Genomic DNA, 15,177 nt, shown 5'->3' with positions numbered 1-15,177 from the left:
CCAGAGAGGAGACATGATGGACAGTCCTTATTCTAACCACCTCCAGAGAGAAGACATGATGGACAGTCCTTATTCTAATCACCTCCAGAGAGAAGACATGATGGACAGTCCTTATTCTAACCACCTCCAGAGAGAAGACATGATGGACAGTCCTTATTCTAACCACCTCCAGAGAGAAGACATGATGGACAGTCCTTATTCTAACCACCTCCAGAGAGGACACATGATGGACTGCAGAAAGCCTCTCTGGACTGCAGAAATTTCTGCAGAAAGGCTGTCTGTTACACGTCGGTTTTTGGCGAGTGGCAGCAAAGTATCACTGCAAATTATCATTTATATTCTAGGAATCTCGACAGTTAGTGCCATCATCACGGAAGTGTGCCTGTCCCATGGGGTGGCGCACAATTGGCCCAACGTCGTCCGGGGGTAGGGCCGTCATTGTAAATAAGAATTTGTTCTTAACTTATTTTCCTAGTTAAATAAAGGTTTAATAAATAATGATGGTTGACTGTTTGTTTCATGTTGTGAGCGACACACTTGGTTTCGCTGTTTTTATTATTCACATTTGACAACTAAAGAGGATAAATGAGTCACTTCCTCCTTGTTTTAGTTTTTCAAATTGTTTGGGAGGCTAGACCCTCAAGACACTTACCTTACCTTGTCATTTACCTTGTGTTGTGTAGTGGTCATTCAATGGAGAACTTCCTGCTTTGGTATATGGGTGAGTGTCCAACTGTAGACAATATGGACCCCTAAGACATTAACCTCATCTACATAGCTCATGTACAAAGCAGTACAAGTTTACTGAGTGACTGATTCAAAAGAGTACTATTGTCTGTGACTGATTCAAAACAGTAATATTATCTGTGACTGATTCAAAATAGTAATATTATCTGTGACTGATTAAAAACAGTAATATTGTCTGTGACTGATTCAGAACAATAATATTGTCTGTCACAAATACATTTGCAGACTTTTTTAGATATTTATTTCCTATCATAAGAGGTGACTAGTGAAATGTAAATCACAGAAGTGTGATTTTATTTTAATTTTTATTTATTTAACCAGGTAGGCTAGTTGAGAACAAGTTCTCATTTACAACTGCGACCTGGCCAAGATAAAGCATAGCAGTGTGAACAGACAGCAACACAGAGTTACACACGGAGTAAACAATTAACAAGTCAATAACACAGTAGAATTATTATTATTTTTTATTTAAAAAAGAGTCTATATACACATTGTGTGCAAAAGGCATGAGGAGGTAGGCGAATAATTACAATTTAGCAGATTAACACTGGAGTGATAAATGATCAGATGGTCATGTGCAGGTAAAGATACTGGTGTGCAAAAGAGCAGAAAAGTAAATAAATAAAAACAGTATGGGGATGAGGTAGGTACAATTGGGTGGGCTATTTACCGATAGACTATGTACAGCTGCAGCGATCGGTTAGCTGCTCAGATAGCAGATGTTTGAAGTTGGTGAGGGAGATAAATGTCTCCAACTTCAGCGATTTTTGCAATTCGTTCCAGTCGCAGCAGCAGAGAACTGGAAGGAAAGGCGGCCAAATTAGGTGTTGGCTTTAGGGATGATCAGTGAGATACACCTGCTGGAGCGCGTGCTACGGGTGGGTGTTGCCATCGTGACCAGTGAACTGAGATAAGGCGGAGCTTTACCTAGCATGGACTTGTAGATGACCTGGAGCCAATGGGTGATGAAAGGGGACATAAGATAAAACACTTATGTAAACACCAGTAACATGTGAAACAGGAAATGAACTTCCATCCTAAAGTATGACTAAGAAAATAAAAATAAAAAGCACAGCAGTTTTTGGGGCGAGACAAACGGGAGACGTTCATCAGTAGGAATAAACACCATCCATGTTACCGTGACGTCGTCGGGCTCAGTTCCATCTCTTGGCTATCAACCCCCCTCCCCTCCAACACCTACAATGGCAGCTATCTTAAAACATCCACCTGGGCTCCTTTGAGGTCAAATGTTTACCCAAAATAACTGATTTCACACTGTCCTCTTGTTTTCTGACGATTGAACTGTAATAAGATGAGCCCTGCTCATCTTAACACGAACACTGAATATTTCCCACTCACAATTTCTCTCACCCTAGAAAAGAGCTGATTTCACATGTTCTAACGAGGTCTGCTAAACATAAGAAAACAAACCACACTGGCTGTTCAAAAGGACTCGACTGCATGACGAGTACACACTGGTGTCTGTCTGACGATGTTTCACGTTGACCACCAAGCTAATCCAGTTGTCTGACAGTCGGTGGGACACAGCAGCCCCGCTCCTCGTCTCTAACTCTTCATATCAGCATCGGTGTTCAAATGTTGTGACATCTCCTTCCAACTTGTCTTTTACTTGCTTGTCCGAATACAACCGCATCGAAGGGTTGGAGAAGTTATTGTTTGGGCTCACCAGCTCACAGAGGCTCCTCTAAAACTGGCCATGGACATAATTGCGCTAAGCAAATTTCGTAATAAAAAGGCCCAGTTTGTGTATTTTCTGTAGACACCTTTAGTCTCTGGCTTTCCCCTGTGGATATCATTGAAAAGTGTCATGTAAAAAGACAGAATATGCAGTACATAGGATGAGTGAGGCCTATCTAGATACAGTATTAATACAGGGTGAAAGTAATATTCTAGAATGATTTACCACATGTATGAATGAACCATATTATGTAGTCTGTGATAAAGTATTCCTCTATGATATCTGATCAGATCGACATCTGCACACACGTCAGCAAGTCAAGAATGTTGACACCTAAACCCCCCCAAAAAGGCAAAGCATTTTTATTCTCTAAAACTGATTTCCAATACATGATAAAACGGCAATTGACATTCAGTGACACAAGATGTCATACAGTCTTATAACACTCGGTGTATCATATTTATGACCATGTTAAGAAGTACAGTTCAATGTGTCACCATCTGTATTGTAAGTTGGTACCCAAACTATGATTAGTCCCTTGTTGTTCAGAGATGTAGCCTAGGCCTAGATCTGTAATCTACAGACTCTTTGTTAGGCTACTTCTCTAATCACTCTCACAAGTGAGGTTTAATCCAAAGTATTCCGTCTCTGAATCCACCGCTGAATCAGAGTCCTCTTCCTGTGTGTCATTTCCTTGTAGTGCTGATGATGCATGTCCCACTTCCTCTGTTTCTGTCTCTCCTAGCAGGGAACACCTGTCTTTCTCCTCTCCTCTCTCTTCATGTACTGTTGATCCTCTGTCTTCCTCTGTTTCTGTCTCTCCTAGCAGGAAACCACTGCCTTTCTCCTCTCCTCTCTCTTCCTGTACTGTTGATCCTCTGTCTTCCTCAGTTTCTGTCTCTCCTAGCAGGAAACCCCACTCTTCCTCCACTGGACCCCCAACCTCCACTTTAGCTTTCTCCTCGTCCTCCACTCTTCCGGTCTCCTCTGTCGGTTTAGCCGTAGGAGGAGGTCGTGGGCAGACTTCACCGCTGACACTATGTTGGAAAAACAGCTCACAGTCCTCCCTCCAGCATTTGATGTTGATGTTGTACCCAGCTGCCCTCATCTCCTTCTGCTTACTGCTGGCACATTGGTATGATGTTACAATTCCCATTTTAGAGAGTCTTTTGAAAATGGGCTTAACCCCCCCTTGGGTCAGTGTTGAGTTGATGACATAGGCCAGTGCAGAAAGCCTGGGGTTTCTACCTCTCAGGGCCACAGAGGCAGCCACACAGTTATGGATGGTGGAACCACCTGTTGCAGTATTGATGGTGGTATAAAGCCACGGTGTCTTCCTGGACAACTCATTATCCAACGCTTCGTATGAAAAATACTTCATTTTCTCCAACGAGGTACTGCTCAAGATGCACGGTTCAAAAACATTAGGGAGGCTTGCATATGCCTTGACCTCCACTTGGATTTTATTTACAATTTGCTTTCTGATTTCTTGGGATATGTTCTCATTTGTCAAGGCTAATTTTGCAAAAGTCACCATATTGCCCATAGCCAAGTTTTCAATCATGCCCGAAAATTCTGAAGCAATTACCTTCCTCTTCTGTTTCCACATCCTTCCCTTGTTGTCAGGGGAACCGACTCCTGGTTTTGGATGACTCAATTTTGGGTTGTATGTAATGACAACCTGCAGAATAATATGGATCAGACATTAGATCTATAATATGAAAATACACATCTAATGTCGGGGCTAGGTGTTGCATGTCTAGTGTGGGGGCTAGGTGTTGCATGTCTAGTGTGGGGGCTAGGTGTTGCATGTCTAGTGTCGGAGGCTAGGTGTTGCATGTCTAGTGTGGGGGCTAGGTGTTGCATGTCTAGTGTGGGGGCTAGGTGTTGCATGTCTAGTGTGGGGGCTAGGTGTTGCATGTCTAGTGTGGGGGCTAGGTGTTGCATGTCTAGTGTGGGGGCTAGGTGTTGCATGTCTAGTGTGGGGGCTAGGTGTTGCATGTCTAGTGTCGGAGGCTAGGTGTTGCATGTCTAGTGTCGGAGGCTAGGTGTTGCATGTCTAGTGTCGGAGGCTAGGTGTTGCATGTCTAGTGTCGGAGGCTAGGTGTTGCATGTCTAGTGTGGGGGCTAGGTGTTGCATGTATCGTGTGGGGGGCTAGGTGTTGCATGTCTCGTGTGGGGGGCTAGGTGTTGCATGTCTAGTGTGGGGGCTAGGTGTTGCATGTCTAGTGTGGGGGCTAGGTGTTGCATGTATCGTGTCAGGGGCTAGGTGTTGCATGTATCGTGTCAGGGGATAGGTGTTGCATGTCTAGTGTCGGAGGCTAGGTGTTGCATGTCTAGTGTCGGAGGCTAGGTGTTGCATGTCTAGTGTCGGAGGCTAGGTGTTGCATGTCTAGTGTCGGAGGCTAGGTGTTGCATGTCTAGTGTGGGGGCTAGGTGTTGCATGTATCGTGTGGGGGGCTAGGTGTTGCATGTCTCGTGTGGGGGCTAGGTGTTGCATGTCTAGTGTGGGGGCTAGGTGTTGCATGTCTAGTGTGGGGGCTAGGTGTTGCATGTATCGTGTCAGGGGCTAGGTGTTGCATGTATCGTGTCAGGGGATAGGTGTTGCATGTCTAGTGTCGGAGGCTAGGTGTTGCATGTCTCGTGTCGGAGGCTAGGTGTTGCATGTCTAGTGTGGGGGCTAGGTGTTGCATGTCTAGTGTCGGAGGCTAGGTGTTGCGTGTCTAGTGTGGGGGCTAGGTGTTGCGTGTCTAGTGTCGGAGGCTAGGTGTTGCATGTCTAGTGTCGGAGGCTAGGTGTTGCATGTCTAGTGTCGGAGGCTAGGTGTTGCATGTCTCGTGTCGGAGGCTAGGTGTTGCATGTCTCGTGTCGGAGGCTAGGTGTTGTATGTCTCGTGTCGGAGGCTAGGTGTTGCATGTCTAGTGTCGGAGGCTAGGTGTTGCATGTCTAGTGTCGGAGGCTAGGTGTTGCATGTCTAGTGTCGGAGGCTAGGTGTTGCATGTCTAGTGTCGGAGGCTAGGTGTTGCATGTCTAGTGTCGGAGGCTAGGTGTTGCATGTCTAGTGTCGGAGGCTAGGTGTTGCATGTCTAGTGTCGGAGGCTAGGTGTTGCATGTCTAGTGTCGGAGGCTAGGTGTTGCATGTCTAGTGTCGGAGGCTAGGTGTTGCATGTCTAGTGTCGGAGGCTAGGTGTTGCATGTCTAGTGTCGGAGGCTAGGTGTTGCATGTCTAGTGTCGGAGGCTAGGTGTTGCATGTCTCGTGTCGGAGGCTAGGTGTTGCATGTCTCGTGTTGGAGGCTAGGTGTTGCATGTCTAGTGTCGGAGGCTAGGTGTTGCATGTCTAGTGTCGGAGGCTAGGTGTTGCATGTCTAGTGTCGGAGGCTAGGTGTTGCATGTCTAGTGTCGGAGGCTAGGTGTTGCATGTCTCGTGTCGGAGGCTAGGTGTTGCATGTCTCGTGTCGGAGGCTAGGTGTTGCATGTCTCGTGTCGGAGGCTAGGTGTTGCATGTCTAGTGTCGGGGGCTAGGTGTTGCATGTCTCGTGTGGGGGGCTAGGTGTTGCATGTCTCGTGTGGGGGGCTAGGTGTTGCATGTCTAGTGTGGGGGCTAGGTGTTGCATGTCTAGTGTGGGGGCTAGGTGTTGCATGTATCGTGTCAGGGGTTAGGTGTTGCATGTCTAGTGTGGGAGCTAGGTGTTGCATGTCTAGTGTGGGGTCTAGGTGTTGCATGTCTAGTGTGGGGGCTAGGTGTTGCATGTCTAGTGTGGGGGCTAGGTGTTGCATGTCTAGTGTCGGAGGCTAGGTGTTGCATGTCTAGTGTCGGAGGCTAGGTGTTGCATGTCTAGTGTCGGAGGCTAGGTGTTGCATGTCTAGTGTCGGAGGCTAGGTGTTGCATGTAGTGTGGGGGCTAGGTGTTGCATGTCTAGTGTGGGGGCTAGGTGTTGCATGTCTCGTGTCGGAGGCTAGGTGTTGCATGTCTCGTGTCGGAGGTGATGCATGTCTAGTGTGGGGGCTGGGTGTTGCATGTCTACTGTGGGGGCTAGGTGTTGCATATCTCGTGTGGGGGCTAGGTGTTGCATGTCTCGTGTGGGGGCTAGGTGTTGCATGTCTCGTGTGGGGGCTAGGTGTTGCATGTCTAGTGTGGGGGCTAGGTGTTGCATGTCTAGTGTGGAGGCTAGGTGTTGCATGTCTAGTGTGGAGGCTAGGTGTTGCATGTGTCGGGGCTACGTGTTGCATGTGTCGGGGCTACGTGTTGCATGTGTCGGGGCTACGTGTTGCATGTGTCGGGGCTACGTGTTGCATGTGTCGGGGCTACGTGTTGCATGTGTCGGGGCTACGTGTTGCATGTGTCGGGGCTAGGTGTTGCATGTGTCGGGGCTAGGTGTTGCATGTCTAGTGTGGGGGCTAGGTGTTGCATGTCTAGTGTGGGGGTTAGGTGTTGCATGTCTCGTGTGGGGGTTAAGTGTTGCATGTCTCGTGTGGGGGCTAGGTGTTGCATGTCTAGTGTCAGGGGCTAGGTGTTGCATGTCTAGTGTGGGGGTTAGGTGTTGCATGTCTCGTGTGGGGGTTACGTGTTGCATGTCTCGTGTCGTGGTTAGGTGTTGCATGTCTCGTGTGGGGGCTAGGTGTTGCATGTCTAGTGTGGGGGCTAGGTGTTGCATGTCTCGTGTCGGGGTTAGGTGTTGCATGTCTCGTGTGGGGGTTAGGTGTTGCATGTCTCGTGTCGGGGTTAGGTGTTGCATGTCTCGTGTCGGGGTTAGGTGTTGCATGTCTAGTGTGGGGGTTAGGTGTTGCATGTCTCGTGTGGGGGTTAGGTGTTGCATGTCTCGTGTGGGGGTTAGGTGTTGCATGTCTAGTGTGGGGGCTAGGTGTTACATGTCTAGTGTGGGGGCTAGGTGTTACATGTCTAGTGTGGGGGCTAGGTGTTACATGTCTAGTGTCGTGGTTAGGTGTTGCATGTCTAGTGTCGTGGGTTAGGTGTTGCATGTCTAGTGTCGGAGGCTAGGTGTTGCATGTCTAGTGTCGGAGGCTAGGTGTTGCATGTCTCGTGTCGGAGGCTAGGTGTTGCATGTCTCGTGTCGGAGGTGATGCATGTCTAGTGTGGGGGCTGGGTGTTGCATGTCTAGTGTGGGGGCTAGGTGTTTCATGTCTAGTGTGGGGGCTAGGTGTTGCATGTCTAGTGTGGTGGCTAGGTGTTGCATGTCTCGTGTGGGGGCTAGGTGTTGCATGTCTCGTGTGGGGGCTAGGTGTTGCATGTCTAGTGTGGGGGCTAGGTGTTGCATGTCTAGTGTGGAGGCTAGGTGTTGCATGTCTAGTGTGGAGGCTACGTGTTGCATGTGTCGGGGCTACGTGTTGCATGTGTCGGGGCTACGTGTTGCATGTGTCGGGGCTACGTGTTGCATGTGTCGGGGCTACGTGTTGCATGTGTCGGGGCTACGTGTTGCATGTGTCGGGGCTACGTGTTGCATGTGTCGGGGCTACGTGTTGCATGTCTAGTGTGGGGGCTAGGTGTTGCATGTCTAGTGTCGGGGGCTAGGTGTTGCATGTCTAGTGTGGGGGTTAGGTGTTGCATGTCTAGTGTGGGGGTTAGGTGTTGCATGTCTCGTGTGGGGGTTAAGTGTTGCATGTCTCGTGTGGGGGCTAGGTGTTGCATGTCTAGTGTGGGGGTTAGGTGTTGCATGTCTCGTGTGGGGGTTAGGTGTTACATGTCTCGTGTGGGGGCTAGGTGTTGCATGTCTAGTGTGGGGGCTAGGTGTTGTATGTCTCGTGTCGGGGGTTAGGTGTTGCATGTCTCGTGTGGGGGTTAGGTGTTGCATGTCTCGTGTGGGGGTTAGGTGTTGCATGTCTCGTGTGGGGGTTAGGTGTTGCATGTCTCGTGTGGGGGTTAGGTGTTGCATGTCTCGTGTGGGGGTTAGGTGTTGCATGTCTCGTGTGGGGGTTAGGTGTTGCATGTCTCGTGTCGGGGGTTAGGTGTTACATGTCTAGTGTGGGGGCTAGGTGTTACATGTCTAGTGTGGGGGCTAGGTGTTACATGTCTAGTGTGGGGGCTAGGTGTTACATGTCTAGTGTGGGGGTTAGGTGTTGCATGTCTCGTGTGGGGGTTAGGTGTTGCATGTCTCGTGTCGGGGTTAGGTGTTGCATGTCTCGTGTCGGGGGTTAGGTGTTGCATGTCTCGTGTGGGGGCTAGGTGTTGCATGTGTAGTGTGGGGGCTAGGTGTTGCATGTCTCGTGTCGGGGGTTAGGTGTTGCATGTCTAGTGTCGGGGGCTAGGTGTTGCATGTCTAGTGTGGGGGTTAGGTGTTGCATGTCTCGTGTGGGGGTTAGGTGTTGCATGTCTCGTGTCGGGGGTTAGGTGTTGCATGTCTCGTGTGGGGGCTAGGTGTTGCATGTCTAGTGTGGGGGCTAGGTGTTGCATGTGTCGGGGGTTAGGTGTTGCATGTCTAGTGTGGGGGCTAGGTGTTGCATGTCTAGTGTGGGGGTTAGGTGTTGCATGTCTAGTGTGGGGGCTAGGTGTTGCATGTCTCGTGTCGGGGTTAGGTGTTGCATGTCTCGTGTCGGGGGTTAGGTGTTGCATGTCTCGTGTGGGGGCTAGGTGTTGCATGTGTAGTGTGGGGGCTAGGTGTTGCATGTCTCGTGTCGGGGGTTAGGTGTTGCATGTCTAGTGTCGGGGGCTAGGTGTTGCATGTCTAGTGTGGGGGTTAGGTGTTGCATGTCTCGTGTGGGGGCTAGGTGTTGCATGTCTCGTGTCGGGGGTTAGGTGTTGCATGTCTCGTGTGGGGGCTAGGTGTTGCATGTCTAGTGTGGGGGCTAGGTGTTGCATGTCTCGTGTCGGGGGTTAGGTGTTGCATGTCTAGTGTGGGGGCTAGGTGTTGCATGTCTAGTGTGGGGGTTAGGTGTTGCATGTCTAGTGTGGGGGCTAGGTGTTGCATGTCTAGTGTGGGGGCTAGGTGTTGCATGTCTAGTGTGGGGGCTAGGTGTTGCATGTCTAGTGTGGGGGCTAGGTGTTGCATGTCTAGTGTGGGGGCTAGGTGTTGCATGTCTAGTGTGGGGGCTAGATGTTACACACACGTTCTGGACATTGCAACAGTTCATGTATACAGGTTTCAGACCACCTGCATACAGGTTTCAGACCACCAGCATACAGGTTTCAGACCACCAGCATACATACAGGTTTCAGACCACCAGCATGTATACAGGTTTCAGACCACCAGCATGTATACAGGTTTCAGACCACCAGCATGCATACAGGTTTCAGGCCACCAGCATGAATACAGGTTTCAGACCACCAGCATGTATACAGGTTTCAGACCAACAGCATGCATACAGGTTTCAGACCACCGGCATGAATACAGGTTTCAGACCACCAGCATACAGGTTTCAGCCCACCAGCATGTATACAGGTTTCAGACCACCAGCATGTATACAGGTTTCAGACCACCAGCATACAGGTTTCAGACCACCAGCATGAATACAGGTTTCAGACCACCAGGATGTATACAGGTTTCAGACCACCAGCATGTATACAGGTTTCAGACCACCTGCATACAGGTTTCAGACCACCAGCATGTATACAGGTTTCAGACCACCAGCATACAGGTTTCAGACCACCAGCATGAATACAGGTTTCAGACCACCAGCATGAATACAGGTTTCAGACCACCAGCATGAATACAGGTTTCAGACCACCAGCATGTATACAGGTTTCAGACCACCAGCATGTATACAGGTTTCAGACCACCAGCATGTATACAGGTTTCAGACCACCAGCATGTCTACAGGTTTCAGACCACCAGCATACAGGTTTCAGACCACCAGCATACAGGTTTCAGACCACCAGCATACATACAGGTTTCAGACCACCAGCATGTATACAGGTTTCAGACCACCAGCATACATACAGGTTTCAGACCACCAGCATGTATACAGGTTTCAGACCACCAGCATACAGGTTTCAGACCACCAGCATGCATACAGGTTTCAGACCACCAGCATGCATACAGGTTTCAGACCACCAGCATGTGTACAGGTTTCAGACCACCAGCATGTGTACAGGTTTCAGACCACCAGCATGTATACAGGTTTCAGACCACCAGCATGTCTACAGGTTTCAGACCACCAGCATGTATACAGGTTTCAGACCACCAGCATACATACAGGTTTCAGACCACCAGCATGTGTACAGGTTTCAGACCACCAGCATACAGGTTTCAGACCACCAGCATGCATACAGGTTTCAGACCACCAGCATGTGTACAGGTTTCAGACCACCAGCATGTGTACAGGTTTCAGACCACCAGCATGTGTACAGGTTTCAGACCACCAGCATGTCTACAGGTTTCAGACCACCAGCATGTATACAGGTTTCAGACCACCAGCATACATACAGGTTTCAGACCACCAGCATACATACAGGTTTCAGACCACCAGCATGTATACAGGTTTCAGACCACCAGCATACAGGTTTCAGACCACCAGCATACATACAGGTTTCAGACCACCAGCATGCAGGTTTCAGACTACCAGCATACAGGTTTCAGACTACCAGCATACAGGTTTCAGACTACCAGCATGCATACAGGTTTCAGACCACCAGCATGCATACAGGTTTCAGACCACCAGCATACAGGTTTCAGACTACCAGCATGTATACAGGTTTCAGACCACCAGCATGTATACAGGTTTCAGACCACCAGCATACAGGTTTCAGACCACCAGCATGTATACAGGTTTCAGACCACCAGCATGCATACAGGTTTCAGACCACCAGCATGCATACAGGTTTCAGACCACCTGCATACAGGTCTCAGACCACCAGCATGTATACAGGTTTCAGACCACCAGCATACATACAGGTTTCAGACCACCAGCATACATACAGGTTTCAGACCACCAGCATACATACAGGTTTCAGACCACCAGCATGTCTACAGGTTTCAGACCACCAGCATGTATACAGGTTTCAGACCACCAGCATGTCTACAGGTTTCAGACCACCAGCATGTCTACAGGTTTCAGACCACCAGCATACATACAGGTTTCAGACCACCAGCATACATACAGGTTTCAGACCACCAGCATACATACAGGTTTCAGACCACCAGCATACATACAGGTTTCAGACCACCAGCATGTCTACAGGTTTCAGGCCACCAGCATGCAGGTTTCAGACCACCAGCATACAGGTTTCAGACCACCAGCATACAGGTTTCAGACCACCAGCATGTCTACAGGTTTCAGACCACCAGCATGTCTACAGGTTTCAGACCACCAGCATACAGGTTTCAGACCACCAGCATGTCTACAGGTTTCAGACCACCAGCATGTATACAGGTTTCAGACCACCAGCATGTATACAGGTTTCAGGCCACCAGCATGCAGGTTTCAGACCACCAGCATGTATACAGGTTTCAGACCACCAGCATGTATACAGGTTTCAGGCCACCAGCATGCAGGTTTCAGACCACCAGCATGTATACAGGTTTCAGACCACCAGCATGTATACAGGTTTCAGACCACCAGCATGTCTACAGGTTTCAGACCACCAGCATACAGGTTTCAGACCACCAGCATGTCTACAGGTTTCAGACCACCAGCATGTCTACAGGTTTCAGACCACCAGCATGTATACAGGTTTCAGACCACCAGCATGTCTACAGGTTTCAGACCACCAGCATACATACAGGTTTCAGACCACCAGCATGTATACAGGTTTCAGACCACCAGCATGTATACAGGTTTCAGACCACCAGGATGTATACAGGTTTCAGACCACCAGCATACAAGTTTCAGACCACCAGCATGTATACAGGTTTCAGACCACCAGCATGTCTACAGGTTTCAGACCACCAGCATGTATACAGGTTTCAGACCACCAGCATGTATACAGGTTTCAGACCACCAGCATGTATACAGGTTTCAGACCACCAGCATACATACAGGTTTCAGACCACCAGCATGTCTACAGGTTTCAGACCACCAGCATGTATACAGGTTTCAGACCACCAGCATGTATACAGGTTTCAGACCACCAGCATGTATACAGGTTTCAGACCACCAGCATGTCTACAGGTTTCAGACCACCAGCATGTATACAGGTTTCAGACCACCAGCATGTATACAGGTTTCAGACCACCAGCATGTCTACAGGTTTCAGACCACCAGCATGTATACAGGTTTCAGATTGAAATGTAACGGTCATTGACAGCTGTATAAGATGCTTGGTTAGTATAGCCAGAGTTGATGTCTCAAGAGATACATTAGATAGAGTTGTAGCTATAAATGATCGTGTTGGGGTTATAGAGAGGTATAATGTTATAGCTACCTCAACCATAATGTTCTTCTCTGGGGATTGTGTAGAGGCATTGCATCTCTTCTTGGCACCCCTGCCTGTAGTTGGTGGGCTTTCTTCCCGTTGACGTTTCTTCTCGGGTACCTCATTCAAGGAATCACAGTTAAAACACCTGGTCTTGGTATCGTCTCTTCCGGTCTCTACTGGGCCTTGTTGGGACTTGATAACTTCTTCCCCGGGAGTTCCAAACGCCGGTGTTTGCGTTGTAGCTTTCCATGCATGTAACACATGCATGGTCTTTTCAACCTTACAAATGTTACGAAAACACTTCTGACATATAATTGTCGATGTATCTTCGTGCAGTGTCAGGTTTATGCCGAGTGATGATAACCTAGTCAGAATGGTACAATTCGACTTTGACACAAGGGAACGCACATGTTGGAGCGTACCAAATATCCTTAGATTTTGGTCGCAGAGACGGCATCTATCAAGATGGTTTGCAGCTTTAGGCATAGTTCAACAAAACTGAACCATAACAATGTCAACAAACGGAAAACGTCTCATCCCGACTTTCTGGCTGCCAGTGTCGCGCCAAAATCACGTGATATTTAGAAGTATAGGGCCTGGTACGAATTATCTTTATCTACCTCTCTAGGCTTGGAAGTAATCACTGTTCGGTTGAAAGTCAAGGAAGGAAGATTGCTGTTTAAAATGTTCAGAGAGCCTACAGATTCAGGACCGCCCCTCAGCTACCGCCCCTCAACCAAGCAAAAAGGCCAGTAGAATCGAACCATCCAACGTGCCTTACCACGACACTAGCCTACGCCTTTTTAGCTTCAATGCTGTCAATTGTGAGTGTTTTCTCGCAAAAAAAAAAATCTAAATTAAAGTTTAGATAGTTGTATATATTTTTGGTGTACATTTCCATTGATACATTATGGGTTTTCTTCGTGTACTAGAGATAATATTTTTTATTTTGCTTCTCATGTAAATTTGACATGAGGAAAAAAGAAGTGTTACTAGTCTGATTGACTATACAGGTGGATTACTAGTCTGATTGACTGTACAGGTGGATTACTAATCTGATTGACTGTACAGGTGGATTACTAGTCTGATTGACTATACAGGTGGATTACTAGTCTGATTGACTGTACAGGTGGATTACTAGTCTGATTGACTGTACAGGTGGATTACCAGTCTGACTGACTGTACAGGTGGATTACTAGTCTGACTGAACAGGTGGATTACTAGTCTGACTGTACAGGTGGATTACTAGTCTGATTGACTATACAGGTGGATTACTAGTCTGATTGACTGTACAGGTGGATTACTAGTCTGACTGAACAGGTGGATTACTAGTCTGACTGTACAGGTGGATTACTAGTCTGATTGACTATACAGGTGGATTACTAGTCTGATTGACTGAACAGGTGGATTACTAGTCTGATTGACAGTACAGGTGGATTACTAGTCTGATTGACTGCACAGGTGGATTACTAGTCTGATTGACTGTACAGGTGGATTACTAGTCTGATTGACTGAACAGGTGGATTACTAGTCTGATTGACTGTACAGGTGGATTACTAGTCTGATTGACTGAACAGGTGGATTACTAGTCTGATTGACTGAACAGGTGGATTACTAGTCTGACTGTACAGGTGGATTACTAGTCTGATTGACTATACAGGTGGATTACTAGTCTGATTGACTGTACAGGTGGATTACTAGTCTGATTGACTGAACAGGTGGATTACTAGTTTGATTGACTATACAGGTGGATTACTAGTCTGATTGACTGGACAGGTGGATTACTAGTCTGATTGACTGTACATGTGGATTACTAGTCTGACTGAACAGGTGGATTACTAGTCTGACTGAACAGGTGGATTACTAGTCTGATTGACTGTACAGGTGGATGACTAGTCTGATTGACTACACAGGTGGATTACTAGTCTGACTGAACAGGTGGATTACTAGTCTGATTGACTGTACAGGTGGATTACTAGTCTGATTGACTGTACATGTGGATTACTAGTCTGACTGAACAGGTGGATTACTAGTCTGACTGAACAGGTGGATTACTAGTCTGATTGACTGTACAGGTGGATTACTAGTCTGATTGACTACACAGGTGGATTACTAGTCTGATTGAACAGGTGGATTACTAGTCTGATTGACTGTACAGGTGGATTACTAGTCTGATTGACTGAACAGGTGGATTACTAGTCTGACTGTACAGGTGGATTACTAGTCTGATTGACTGAACAGGTGGATTACTAGTCTGATTGACTGTACAGGTGGATTACTAGTCTGACTGAACAGGTGGATTACTAGTCTGACTGTACAGGTGGATTACTAGTCTGATTGACTGTACAGGTGGATTACTAGTCTGATTGACTGTACAGGTGGATTACTAGTCTGATTGACTATACAGGTGGATTACTAGTC

General features: G+C 47.8%; 1 protein-coding gene across 1 annotated transcript; it reads right to left on the bottom strand.

Moving 5' to 3' along the window:
- Nucleotides 1-1,198: 1,198 nt before the first annotated feature.
- LOC110503268 (uncharacterized) lies at nucleotides 1,199-13,327 on the bottom strand. Its single transcript, XM_021581639.3, has 2 exons — nucleotides 12,763-13,327; nucleotides 1,199-4,127 (listed from the first exon to the last, which is right to left on the bottom strand). The coding sequence occupies exons 1-2, from the start codon at nucleotides 13,240-13,242 to the stop codon at nucleotides 3,051-3,053; spliced, it is 1,557 nt and encodes a 518-aa protein (XP_021437314.3). The 5' UTR covers nucleotides 13,243-13,327; the 3' UTR covers nucleotides 1,199-3,050.
- Nucleotides 13,328-15,177: the final 1,850 nt, after the last annotated feature.

Source organism: Oncorhynchus mykiss, chromosome 24 (assembly GCF_057628025.1).
Source record: "Oncorhynchus mykiss isolate SJ-2025 chromosome 24, ASM5762802v1, whole genome shotgun sequence".
NCBI classification, from domain to species: Eukaryota; Metazoa; Chordata; class Actinopteri; order Salmoniformes; family Salmonidae; genus Oncorhynchus; species Oncorhynchus mykiss.
Note: the sequence above shows the minus strand (reverse complement) of the source record. Positions and strands in the feature narration are given on the sequence as shown.

What these genes read in the sequence shown, in the direction of transcription:
- LOC110503268 (XM_021581639.3), bottom strand. Translation starts at nt 13,242, where the DNA reads ATGCCTAAAGCTGCAAACCATCTTGATAGATGCCGTCTCTGCGACCAA. An exon ending in AGAAGAACATTATGGTTGAG is followed by an intron (nt 4,128 to 12,762) that starts GTAGCTATAACA and finishes ATTATTCTGCAG; the next exon opens with GTTGTCATTACATACAACCC.